At 43.0% G+C, this 13,497-nt stretch overlaps 1 protein-coding gene across 3 annotated transcripts in view; it reads left to right on the forward strand.

The window, feature by feature from the left end:
* Positions 1-1,096: 1,096 nt before the first annotated feature.
* spock3 (SPARC (osteonectin), cwcv and kazal like domains proteoglycan 3) overlaps positions 1,097-13,497 on the forward strand; it is a 1,033,635-nt gene continuing 1,021,234 nt past the window's right edge. For 2 of the 3 annotated variants that reach the window (XM_070871338.1, XM_070871346.1), the window contains exons 1-2: positions 4,441-4,486; positions 4,620-4,781. In XM_070871338.1, the coding sequence (XP_070727439.1) occupies positions 4,620-4,781 (162 nt within the window). In that variant the 5' untranslated portion in view covers positions 4,441-4,486. Of the gene's footprint in view, positions 1,156-4,440; positions 4,487-4,619; positions 4,782-13,497 lie in introns of those variants that run through there. The other variant, XM_070871342.1, reaches the window with a different exon arrangement.

Raw genomic sequence — 13,497 nt, forward strand, 5'->3', positions numbered from 1 at the left:
CATGGGTTACAATGCTGGTTGAATACATGACATAACCAGCCCTTTGAAGATATTTGACCAGCTTTGCAAATGTAAGTGTCCAATAATATAAATATCATGATGTAATTGAATCATTGTTTATGTCTGCTGGTTTTTAAAAGTTTAATAGAAAGACTTGCATTTATATAGCGCCTTTTACAACCTCAGGGGACATCCCAAAATGCTTTACAGCCAATTAAGTACTTTTTGAAATGTAGGAATGTTGTAATGTAGGAAACGTGGCAGCCAATTTGTACACAGCAAGCTCCCACAAACAGCAATGTAATAATGATCAGATAATCGGTTTCTTTAGTAATGTTGATTGAAGGATAAATGTTGGCCAGGATACTGGGGATAACTCCCCTGCTCTTCTTTGAAATAGTGCCATGGGATCTTTTTCATCTTCCAGAGGGAACAGATTGGGCCTCGGTTTAACGTTTCACCCGAAAGACAGTGCAGCAATCCCTCAGCACTGCACTGGAATGTCAGCCTAGATTTTTGTGCTCAAGTCTTTGGAGTGGGACTTGAACCCGTGACCTTCTGACTCAGAGGCAGTCACTGAGCTACGGCTGAAATTGCCCCTTTTTATAGCCCCGTTAGAATCTTCATGGGGGCACTATTGCCTCCTGGGAAATTGACGAGGAGGATTGGGAGGTTATGACCTGGCAGCGCCGCAGTTAACGCCCTGGGCTGCCCCTCGCTGCCGTATGTTAATCCCTTACTGCTCCATGGGGAAAATTGCACCACGGGTCGTGAAGCTGGTGGACATCCGCTCTTGGGGCACTGTTTAAAGGGGAGGACTGCAGCGCCCCAGGCTGCCATCTTTTTTCATCATGCGACTCGGGGGTTAACTCGACCATGGCAGCCCTAGTGTGATCCGGACGGCCATCATGCACCCGGCACTCTGTCTTGGGTGCTGGGCTGCTGGCCCGGTCTCACGCTGCCCTGGTGGCCACCAAAGGGCCTGCAGAGTGCGCAGCGGCATTCCCCTTTAATAAAAGGGGAGGGGCATTATAACGCGTTAGGGCTATGTGGAACATCTGCGAAGGGCTGAACCCAGTACCGAGGTAACGTCCCGAGACCGCCCCTACAGAAAGCGGAGCATTGGAGACAGCTCTCCACTTCATTTCAGGCGCGGTAGGCCTAATTCTGCGTCGGGGTGGGACTTCCGGGCCAGGCGATAAAAGTCTCAGCCCCAGAAGGTTACTGCCCCTGATGGGGGCGAGGGATAATTTTGTCCCCTGAAGTTTTAAAAGCATTTCAAAAGTTTGCAATTCACTATATGCCATAGGCAATGTCACACTAGCAGTTATCGTTTGCCATGCGTTGTGACGTCTGAAATGCATTCAGAAAGTACGATTTTGCTACAGACATCAGATCAGTTTTTCCCTCTGCTGGTATTTTACATGCAGCTTAGAGAATGCACCTCTGAAATTCAGAACCCTTCAAAACTCTTCATTGTGTTAATATTTCTTAGGCATTCATACTTATGGTTACTTGATTGTAGAAGAGAACTGGTCATGGCTCTCAGATACCCGATAATTGGTCACTAATGACCGATTACGGTTTTTGAAATGTGTTTGTTAAAGGATCAACATGCTTGCCAAAAGCCTTTCTCTGAAGATCCCGCTATTAGGGTACATCTTCAGGTAGCCTCACATGCCACACACATCCAATTGGATAAGGTATTCTAAACTCTTATCAATAATCTCTTGTATCCGGCTCCTGTAAAGGTTACTGTCTGAAATATATCTGTTAGAGCTATTTGCATATCCATGCACATTTTGCAAACAGTTAATACGGCGCTATTCAAATTCGAAAATTAAATTCGAAAAATGCCGATTTGAGTCTGGAAACGCAGCCGCAGTATTGGTAACTTAGATAAACCGCAAGGAGGCACTCGTGGACCTTGATTGCACTGTCGTGTGATACCGATTTGTGAGCAAAGTGCAGAGAGAAACCAGGTAGCCTGGTCTTCACTGATGTTTTAAAAAATCTGGCTCTTCAGTTACTGACAGGCACAGCAGACATCCTTTATTGTGTGTCGAAAAGCTGACGTAGTTGTTCATCATCAATTTAAAAATAAAACTAGCAATCGGATAGAATGGCTCATTTTGAACCCCCATTTATACTTTACGATCGTTAAATGATTTTAATTGTATTATTATTGTAGCATTAAAGAGGTGTAATAAAAACATATATTGCAAGTAGTGATTAAGCTTTTGTAATTGGACAGCGTTGCACGGGTCGATTTGAAGTAACTGATGTGTGCTCGGTGTCTTGCCCATGACTTGCGGGAGGCGCCGCCGAGCTGTCTTTGACTGCAATTTAACAATTTGGGAGGCTGCGACTAAACGGTTGATATGGCCAGGGGTCTTCAGTGCAAACGATTTGGCTAATATTTGCTGTCACTAATGCAGATTTCCAGCGCCTTTTGCAAGCTCTGAATTTGTTTCAATACATGAATACATGTTTTTTTAAATAGCCCTTGTATACTTTAAACGTTGCCAACCCTTGAAACTCAAGTAAGTATCATTAGTTTGCGATTTGGAAATTACACTGCTGCCTTAGTACATTACTCTGCTTAAGGTCACGCTAAATCCCTTTCTGGGACAGACCTGCTGAATTATTAATTATCTTCGCTGAACTCCTTGCACGCATAAGCGCTTATAATAGGTTTGTGGTGTTGATACAGGAGGGCAACAATGTAATTGGTTTGTGTTAGAAACGCCAGGCGAGATTTTATCCACCTTCTTGGCTCTATAGTCTTCACATACACTCTGCATCTGGTGCTACCTCCATTTATCTATCAACAGGTATCATAAGGATCACTAGAAAGCTGTAACCTACTCCCCAGTGTTTAGATAAGGCATGAACAAGAAACAGCAGTATTGAATGGTCAATTCGCGCTTTAAAGCGGTTTTATTTCATTTTAACATGACAACGAATTCGTCAATGACTCACACCTGTCATTTCCAGGTTAAAAAAATACTACAGTTGCAATGAACTTTTTTTAGAATTTGGCAAAATGTTTGTAGCAAATATAGAATTTGAAATAAAATGTTCTTAAATGAGTATATCTTTTATACGTGGATAACTAGGACATTGTTTTAAAGAACTTCTTTATTCTGCCAACCTCAACCCAAGTTCTGGGCCACCGGAGTGAGACTTTGGTGCGTGTGACTGTATTCCAGATCGCCCTGGAAATGGGGTCATGCTGCAGGTGGTCGGAAATGTGCAGCTGCAATCGAACGAACCTGCAAAACAGTTAGCCGGGGTAGCTGGAGTTCTGCTCTTGTAATTAATTAAACTAAATGTTTTATTTAGCAAATCATTCATGGCACAATTACAATAATAGCAATTCCAGAACCAGCAATGACAATTACATCCTACAGTAAAACGTTAATGGTTATTATTTAAGATGAGTATGGAGAGTGCAAGGAATGCATATCAGGTCAATTAGCATCTGCGACAAAGAGAGACAAGCGTTTTTGGGAGCGATCATAAAGCAGAATTGACCAGTTCTGATGACACATCCTAACAGGAAAGTTGGGACATGCTGTTCTTTCGGATGATAATCGCTGGCCGCGCATTTTCTATTCGCACTTCAAATTTTCAGCACTATGATTTTTAAAAAAATGTTTCTAAAAGATTGCGCAATGATTCCATTCAAAACTCTCCAAAAAATGCCATTATACTAATAACGAGATCAGGTGTAATAAAGCATACGAGGGAAAACTGGAAGTTATTACACCGATGCACAATGTTACACTTTGCCTGGTCTGATGTACATTCCCCACATTACAATGTGATTTATTGGCTTCCCGATGACATAGGATATACGGCACAGAAACAGGCCATTCAACCCAACAAGTCCATCCCGGCGTTTATTAGAGTTCAAATAGTTAGAACGCTTCTGCTTTCACAAAGTGACCAATGGAATGACGATGTTGTTTTGTGCATTTATATGAAGCATTTATTTGGTGCAACAAGTAATATTTTGGGGACAAATGCATATAGTCTCAATTGAGACAACCTTCAAGCTGATTTGACTTTAAGGACTTAGCGGGGTGCATAAAACACTTCACTTTTGTCGCTGACGTTAATAAACTATTCACAGACGCTGTATATAATATAGAAGCTGCCCGCATCATGAGGAGAGTCCTCGCAATTTACTCCTCAGTCTGATCAGTAGAAAGTGATTATCATTTGCCCGCTGTGGAGCTAGTGTCTAGGGAACACAGCTTCACGTGCATTTCAGCAGCCTGTCAAAGCCGTTACAAATATAAATACCACAGCAAAAGCCCTGATCAGCGCGGCCCTAGGCCGGGCTCGCGCTTGTACTTGGCACGCGCCGGGCTCGCGCTCGCGCGCTCGCCGCCTTCATCTCCCGGCGCTCGAGACCGCGGCGTGCGGAGCGAAAGGAGCTGGAGGCTGCACACAGCACACAGCTGCAGCGAAAGGCAAGGTGAATGTTCTCCTCCAACATTCAGATTTTTTCCAAACTGTATTTTTTGAACTTGCTTTCCGCACGTCGGTTCCCCCTCTCCCCTCCTGTACTCATACAGCGGTTTTGTTTTCTCTTTCCCTCTCTTTTGCAGATGATAAAGGTCCTGATGTGTGTTGTTGCTGTAGCCTTTCTGCAAATAGAAGGCAGACAACGAGCGACATCGGACAGCGGCAATTTTCTGGATGATAAACAATGGCTGACTACTATCTCGCAGTATGACAAGGAGCCCGGACACTGGAACAAATTTCGAGACGTATGTACCTGTTTTATTGGCGGTTGGTGTAACGGAGCGTTGTGCCGTTTGCCTCGGAATCTAGCAGGAGTGTGTGTGAGAGGCTTCGAGCGCTTGTCTGGCGCTCAACTCCGGGCAATCCGTGCACTGCGCTAACTGTTCCCATCACCTGGCTATTTTGTCTTCAAACTCCACAAACATTTCGGGGAAAATATCCACCTGATTTATGCTGCTTTAATGAAGTTTCTTTATTCAACTTTGCCGTCTGCAATAATAAGCACATTGGAAACTAATGTAGCCAAATCAGACGGGTTCAAGAACTGGTATTTGTTGTTCAGTTACACTGACCTCCGACTGCAGATACATATCTATCTGTACATTAGAAGCCCAGGATTGATGTGTTACAGAGGCTTTTTGAACGTACTGTGCGTTAAAAGCACAGTCTAGCTCTATTTAACCAGGTACGCGAAGTGTTCAAAAACAGATGGAAAAATTGGTACCGCGTATTTTCGCAAATTCCCTACTTGACCTGGTCGGACCAAGACCCGTTCAATATCCCCATCCACTACTTGACCCTGCACATCTTTGTTGATCTCAATCGATCGGAGTGTTTCACTTGTTTGGACAGTCTGTAATTAGTTTTCTCTCGACATTCCCATTGAAATTAACATGCATCAAACTGGCAGAAATATATCTGGATTGAAGTAACTGAATTAGTGGCATGATGTTTTTTGCTCATGTGCGGTGGCAAGAGGGCGTTCAAAGAAATTCAGCGACAGTGTGACAATCTGACTAAACATATAAACCATTTTAACAGGGGTGCGCGTAATTTTTTGGCAGATTAATAATGAGTCAATGGAAACCAGTAAACATTAGAAACGAGACATATGAGACGGAGATGAGCAACAGCCTCCGGCTAAATGGCACTCGTTTTGTTTTTGAAGGGTATTGGTGGGCAAGAGGAAACTGCAGTATTTTATTAGGTATAACATAGGTGTATAATCACGGCCACCCGCTTGCAGGTACAATGTACCTGTTACTTATGTTGGTGCACTTACTGACCCACATACAGAATAAGCACAAAGCCAACTAGGGACGTGCAACATGATCCGAGACAGCCCACATTGACAGAAAGATAAATGAGGTGTGTATGTTCTATTTTACCTTTTATCTATTGAGGTAGATGACTTGGCTCTAGTGACTAAATATATTGACATATCCAGCAAGAAATACCAGGAAAGACGTTTTCTTGGACAAAAAAAAAGTTTTCCAGGAGGATAGAATTCTACAAGGCCATACTTCTCCTGAATGGTAACATTTATAAGCGAAAACAATTCCTTTTTAAGAATCAGTTTTAAACACATATTTGTTATATATGCTAAATATCAAGCTACACCGATGCTGAAAAAAATGTAAAAGCAATGGTAAAAATAAACTATAAAACAGTGAAATCTGAAATAAAAATGAGAAAATGCTGGAAAACTCAGGTCAGGCGGCATATGTGGAGAGAGAAACAAAGTTGATGTTTCAGGTCAATTATCTGTCATCAGAACTGGAAAAAAATGGTAAAAATAAACTTACTGGAATTGGAAATAATAGATGTACATTTTTACATACACGTATTGTTATAACATAAGAAACATACTTTGTATTAGGAACAGGAAAGTGTCATTAGGTCTAAATTTTCAACTTTAATTACATGGACAGTAATCTGGTGGAGTGAAATTGGTTGCCTGCCTGAATTTAATTCCATTGAAAATTGGATGGGTTCTACTATAGGCACGATGCCACCCATAAGACAAAGTTGAAAATTAGCCCCATCTCTTTTTCACAGATCAATCTATTTACTGGCTTACTCACCATATCCTTCAATCCTTTCTCCAAAAACACATCCAATTGACTCATACTCATTTATAATGTCCAATGGCCATCATTGGTAACATTATTCCACAACTATTATTTTCTGGATGAAAAAGTTTTGACTGGGTTCCCTTCTTGGTTCTAACTTATTAATTTTTAACTTGTATCCCCTGGGATTTAAACCTTTAACCATTGTAAAAATTTACCGTGATCAGTTTCAGTTCACTTCATAATCTGAAAGCATCCATTAAATTACCTCTTCTCCAAAGAAAACAAGCCCAATTTTCTTACCTCGTCAAGTGAAAGATACTGCCTCGCCTGGAATTTTGAGTGTGTGTGTGTTCATACGAGTAGGGAGTCTGTGTTGCTGTTGACATAGCTCAAGTCTCGAGTCAGCATGATGATGCTCCACATCGTGATGGTGGGATTCCACAAGAAGAGCTACCAGATGATCAGCAGTCAGAGCTGGTAGAATGGGAGAGGGAAAGAGAGGCCTGGGTTGTGAGATTAAATGGATGGAGGTATATGATGTGCACATTGGGAAGAACAAGTTGGTTTTACCAAAGTGCTTATTGGCTTCATTGGTTCTAAAGGAGGTGGCTGCAGAGATAGTGGATGCAGTGGTTTTGATGTTCCAAAATTCCCTTGATGCTATAATGGTCCCAGTCGATTGGAAGGTAGCAAATGTAACACCACTATTCAAGACAGGAGGGAGAGAGAAAACAGGGAACTACAGGCAATTAGCTTGACATCAGTTGTTGGGGAAAATACTGGAATCCATTGTTAAGGAAGTGGTATCAGAGCACTTAGAAAATCATATCATGATTAGACAAAGTCAACATGATTTTATGTATAACAAATTTATTAGAGTTTTTTGAGGATGTAACTAGCAGGGTAGATAAAGGGGAACCAGTGGAAGTAGTATATTTGGATTTCTAAACGGCATTCAATAAGATACCACATAAAAGGGCCGAACTTTACCTCTGCCCGAAAAGGGTTGCATCTTCCGCACCTGAAGTGTTTTTTCTGCCGTGTCGGATGAGGTCACCTTTTTTGGTAAATTCAGCTCTTTGTCATTTTTTTGAAGCGGACCGGAAAATGGTCATAATGGGGGCAGAAGTGGAGTGGTAAGTACTTTAGGGGAGTGGAAGTGGAGGTGGGATGGAGTCGCTGCCACTGTCAGTCAGCAGTGGAGCGGAGATGACGTCATGACATGTGTGTATTACCACGCTCTCCCCTTTATTTAAAGGGGAGAGCCTTCGGCATTTTGAAACTTCGGTCCACTGGGCCACTAGGGAGGGTTTCAGCTGGGCCCGCGGTCTGGCATCCAAGAGGTGATGCCAGATTGCCTGTTGGCAGCCTGGCCGAACCCGGGGGCATAATTGTCGGCCCGACCTGGCAGTAGGCCGACAAAAAAAACATGGCAGCCGCGACAGTGAACCCTCCTCCTGAAGGGCCACTGCGCTGCCATGACTCACAGACTGAAAGCAAGGTGCACCAACAGAAAAAGCTGTTAGGGGCACCGCATGGCGGGTTAAAGATTTTTGGAGCTAAATTTCGGAGGAGGTGCGATGGGGGTGCAGGAGATCAGCGGTGCGCCCTTGATGATGCACTTAGGACGGTCGACAGCAGCTGGGTGGAAATGGGGACCGCCAGAAAAATCCCCGAGCTAAATTTCGCTGGCAGCGGCCATTGGACTCCGTTGCCTAGCATGTCGCTTTCTGGTGGTAGGAGGCCTTTTTGAGGAGCTGAATTTCGGTCCCAAAAGGTTATTACACAAGTTAAGGGCTCATGGGATTGGAGGTAATGTATTAACATGGATAGAGGATTGGTTAATAGACAGAAAACAGAGAATAGGGATAAATGTGTCTTTTTCAGCTTGACAGGTGGTAACTAGTGGGGTGCTGCAAGGATCAATACTGGGGCCTCAGCTATTTACAATCTATATTAATGACCTAAATGAAGAGATCAAGTATAATGTATCCAAGTTTGCTGACAATATAAAGCAAAGTGGGACAGTAAGCTGTGAGGAGAACACAATGAGTCTGCAAAGGGATATAGATAGACTAAGTAAGTGGGCAGTAAGATGGCAGATGGAGTATAATGTAGGGAAATGTGAGGTTATTCACTTTGGTAGGAAGAATAGAAAACCAGAATATTTTTTAAATGGTGGGAAACTTTTAAATGTTGGTGTTCAGAGAGATTTGGGTGAATTCGTGCAAGAAACACAGAAAACAAGCATGCAGGTATAGCAAGCAGTAAGGAAGGCAAATGGCATGTTGTCCTTTATTGCAAGGGAGTTGGAGAAAAAGAGTAATGAGGTCTTACAATTGTACAGGGCCTTGGTGAGATCACACCTGGAGTACTATGCACAGTTTTGGTCTCCTTATCTAAGGAAGGATATATTCGCCTTGGATGCGGTGCAATGAAGGTTCACTAGATTGGTTCCTGGGATGAGAAGGCTGTATTATGATGAGAAATTGTGTACAGTGGGCCTACACTCTGGAGTTTAGAAGACTGAGAGGTGATCTCATTCAAACATACAAGATTCTGAAGGGGATTGACTGGGTAGATGCTGAGAGGTTGCCTCCCCTGTCTGGAGTGTCGAGAACTAGGGGGCACAATCTCACGATAAGGGGTAGGCCACTTAAAACTGGGATGAGGAGGAATTTCTTCACTCACAGGGTTGTGAATCATTGGAATTCTCTGCCCCAGAAGGCTGTGGATGATGAGTCTCTGAGTATATTCAAGGCTGGGATAGATAGATTTTTGGAGTCATGGGGAATCAAGGGATTTGAAGATCGGGCAGGAAAGTGGAGTTGAAGTCAATGATTAGCCATGATCATATTGAAGGGCGGAGCAGGTTCTAGGGGCTGTATGGTCTAATCCTTCTATTTCTTCTTTTCATCTCCTCCTATCTGTTTACTGGATTCCTTTGTCCTCTTTTCTTTGACCTTGTTTTCTTCTTATAATGAAGGTTTGCTATGGACAAAACAAAATATTTTACACGTGCATGAAGAGTCCATTGTTATAGTCCTTCCTTTATTTAACTATATCTGTCACTTACAGGCCCATCTATCCAAAAGATCTAAGTTCTTCTGAATCTGATTGCCTTATACCTCATTGTTTGGCATATCTCTTATTTTGATAAAAGCTGCAAAGTAAAAGTGGAGGGCAGAGAAACACAAGGCAAAAATCAAAAAGGGCCACATTGCAGCAAAATTCTAAAAGGGCAAAGTGTGTTAGAAAGACAAGCTTGAAGGCTCTGTGCCTCACTGTGAGGCGTATTCGTAATAAAGTGGATGAATTAACTGCACAGGCAGCAATTAATGAATATGATATAATTGGCATCATGGAGACATGGCTCCAGGGTGACCAAGGCTGGGAACTCAACATTCAGGGGTATTCAACATTCAGGAAGGATAGACAGAAAGGAAAAGGAGGTGGGATAGCGTTGCTGGTTAAAGAGGAAATTAATGCAATAGTAAGGAAGGACATTAGCTTGGATGATGTGGAATCTATATGGGTGGAGCTGCGGAATACCAAAGGGCAGAAAACACAAGTGGGAGTTGTGTACAGACCACCAAACAGTAGTAGTGAGGTTGGGGACAGCATCAAACAAGAAATTAGGGATGCGTGCAATAAAGGTACCATGGGCGACTTTAATCTACATATAGATTGGGCTAACCAAACTGGTAGTAATATGGTGGAGGAGGATTTCCAGGAGTGTATTAGGGATGTTTTTTGGACCAATATGTCGAGGAACCAACTAGAGGGCTGGCCATCCTAGACTGGGTGATGTGTAATGAGAAAGGACTAATTAGCAATCTTCTTGTGCAAGGCCCCTTGGGGAAGAGTGACCATAATATGGTAGAATTCTTTATTAAGATGGAGAGTGACACAGTTAATTCAGAGACTAGGGTCCTGAACTTAAGGAAAGGTAACTTCGGAGGTATGAGACGTGAATTGGCTAGAATAGACTGGCAAATGATACTTAAACGGTTGACAGTGGATAGGCAATGGCAAACATTTAAAGATCACATGGATGAACTTTAACAATTGTACATCCCTGTCTGGAGTAAAAATAAAACGGGGTAGGTGGCTCAACCGTGGCTAACAAGGGAAATTAAGGATAGTGTTAAATCCAAGGAAGAGGCATATACAGTGGCCAGAATAAGCAGAAAACCTGAGGACTGGGAGAAATTTAGAATTCAGCAGAGGAGGACAAAGGGTTTAATTAGGAGGGAGAAAATAGATTATGAGAGGAAGATTGCCGGGAACATAAAAACCGACTGCAAAAGCTTCTATAGATATTTGAAGAGAAAAAGATTAGTGAAGAAAAACGGAGGTCCCTTGCAGTCAGATTCAGGTGAATTTATAATGGGGAACAAAGAAATGGCAGACCAATTGAACAAATACTTTGGTTCTGTCTGAGTACAGGGGCAGGGAGGTGTTACTACAGTTGTACAGGGCCTTGGTGAGGCCACACCTGGAGTATTGTGTACAGTTTTGGTCTCCTAACTTGAAGAAGGACATTCTTGCTATTGAGGGAGTGCAACGAAGGTTCACCAGACAGATTCCCGGGATGGCGGGACTGACATATCAAGAAAGACTGGATCAACTGGGCTTGTATTCACTGGAGTTCAGAAGAATGAGAGGGGATCTCTTAGAAACATTGAAAATTCTGACGGGTTTAGACAGGTTAGATGCAGGAAGAATGTTTCCAATGTTGGGGAAGTCCAGAACCAGGGATCACAGTCTAAGGATAAGGGGTAAGCCATTTAGGACCGAGATGAGGAGAAACTTCTTCACCCAGAGAGTGGTGAACCTGTGGAATTCTCTACCACAGAAAGTTGTTGAGGCCGATTCACTAATATATTCAAAAAGGAGTTAGATGTAGTCCTTACTACTAGAGGGATCAAGGAGTATGGCGAGAAAGCAGGAATGGGGTACTGAAGTGCATGTTCAGCCATGAACTCATTGAATGGCAGTGCAGGCTCGAAGGGCCGAATGGCCTACTGCTGCACCTATTTTCTATGCTTCTATGTTTCACGAAGGAAGATGCAAATAACCTTCCGGAAGTACTGGGGGTCCGAGGGTCTAGTGAGAAGGAGGAACTGAAGGATATCCTTATTAGGTGGGAAATTGTGTGAGGGAAATTGATGGGATTGAAAGCCGATAAATCCCCGGGGCCTGATAGTGTGCATCCCAGAGTACTTAGGGAAGTGGTCCTAGAAATAGTGGATGCATTGGTGATCATTTTCCAACAGTCTATCAGTTCCTATGGACTGGAGCATAGCTAATGTAACACCACTTTTTAAGAAAGGAGGAAAAGAGAAAACAGGTAATTATAGACCGGTGAGCCGGACATCAGTAGTGGGGAAAATGTTGGAATCAATTATTAAAGATGAAATAACAGCACATTTGGAAACCAGTGACAGGATCGGTCCAATTCAGCATGGATTTATGAAAGGGAAATCATGCTTGACAGATCTTCTGGAATTTTTTGAGGATGTAACTAATCGAGTGGACAAGGGAGAACCAGTGGATGTGGTGTATTTGGACTTTCAAAAGGCTTTTGACAAGGTTCCACACGAGAGATTGTTGTGCAAAATTAAAGCACATGCTATTGGGAGTAATGTACTGACGTGGATAGAGAACTAGTTGGCAAACAGGAAGCAGAGAGTCGGGATAAACGGGTCCTTTTCAGAATGGCAGGCAGTGACTAGTGGGATGCTGCAGGGCTCAGTGCTGGGACCCCAGCTATTTACAATATACATTAATGATTTGGATGAAGGAATTGAGTGTAATATCTCCAAGTTTGCAGATGACACTAAAATAGGTGGCGGTGTGAGCTGTGAGGAGGACGCTAAGAGGCTGCAGGATGACTTGGACAGGTTAGATGAATGGGCAAATGCATGGCAGATGCAGTATAATGTGGATAAATGTGAGGTTATCCACGTTGGGGGCAAAAACATGAAGGCAGAACATTATCTGAATGGCGGCAGATTAGGAAAAGGAGAGGTGTAACGAGACCTGGGTGTCATGATACATCAGTCATTGAAAGTTGGCATGCAGGTACAGCAGGCGGTGAAGAAGGAAAATGGCATGTTGGCCTTCATAGCTAGGGGATTTGAGTATAGGAGCAGGGAGGTCTTACTGCAGTTGTACAGGGCCTTGGTGAGGCCTCACCTGAAATATTGTGTTCAGTTTTGATCTCCTAATCTGAGGAAGGACATTCTTGCTATTGAGGGAGTGCAGCAAAGGTTCACCAGACTGATTCCTGGGATGGCTGGACTGACATATGAGGAGAGACTGGATCGACTGGGCCTTTATTCACTGGAGTTTAGAAGGATGAGGGGGGATCTCATAGAAACATATAAAATTTTGACGGGACTGGACAGGTTAGATGCAGGAAGAATGTTCCCGATGTTGGGGAAGTCCAGAACCAGGGGACAGTCTAAGGATAAGGGGTAAGCCATTTAGGACTGAGATGAGAAGAAACTTCTTCAATCAGAGAGTTGTTAACGTGTGGAATTCCCTACCGCACAGAGTTGTTCATGCCAGTTCATTGGATATATTCAAGAGGGAGTTAGATATGGCCCTTACTGCTAAAGGGATCAAGGGGTATGGAGAGAAAGCAGGAAAGGGGTACTGAGGTGAATGATCAGCCATGATATTGAATGGCGGTGCAGGCTTGAAGGGCCGACTGACCTACTCCTGCACCTATTTTCTATGTTTCTCACCCTTGAGGTTTTGTTTATGATATCTACATTTATCTTTCTATTCACCTATCTATAAAATTTCAACCAATTTTTTTACTGCCATGAAAATTCCACATTTTCTTCTCTCTTTCATTCCTCTAATTCAGTCACCT

The sequence above is a fragment of the Pristiophorus japonicus genome, chromosome 2, assembly GCF_044704955.1.
Source record: "Pristiophorus japonicus isolate sPriJap1 chromosome 2, sPriJap1.hap1, whole genome shotgun sequence".
In the NCBI taxonomy this organism is placed as follows: Eukaryota; Metazoa; Chordata; class Chondrichthyes; family Pristiophoridae; genus Pristiophorus; species Pristiophorus japonicus.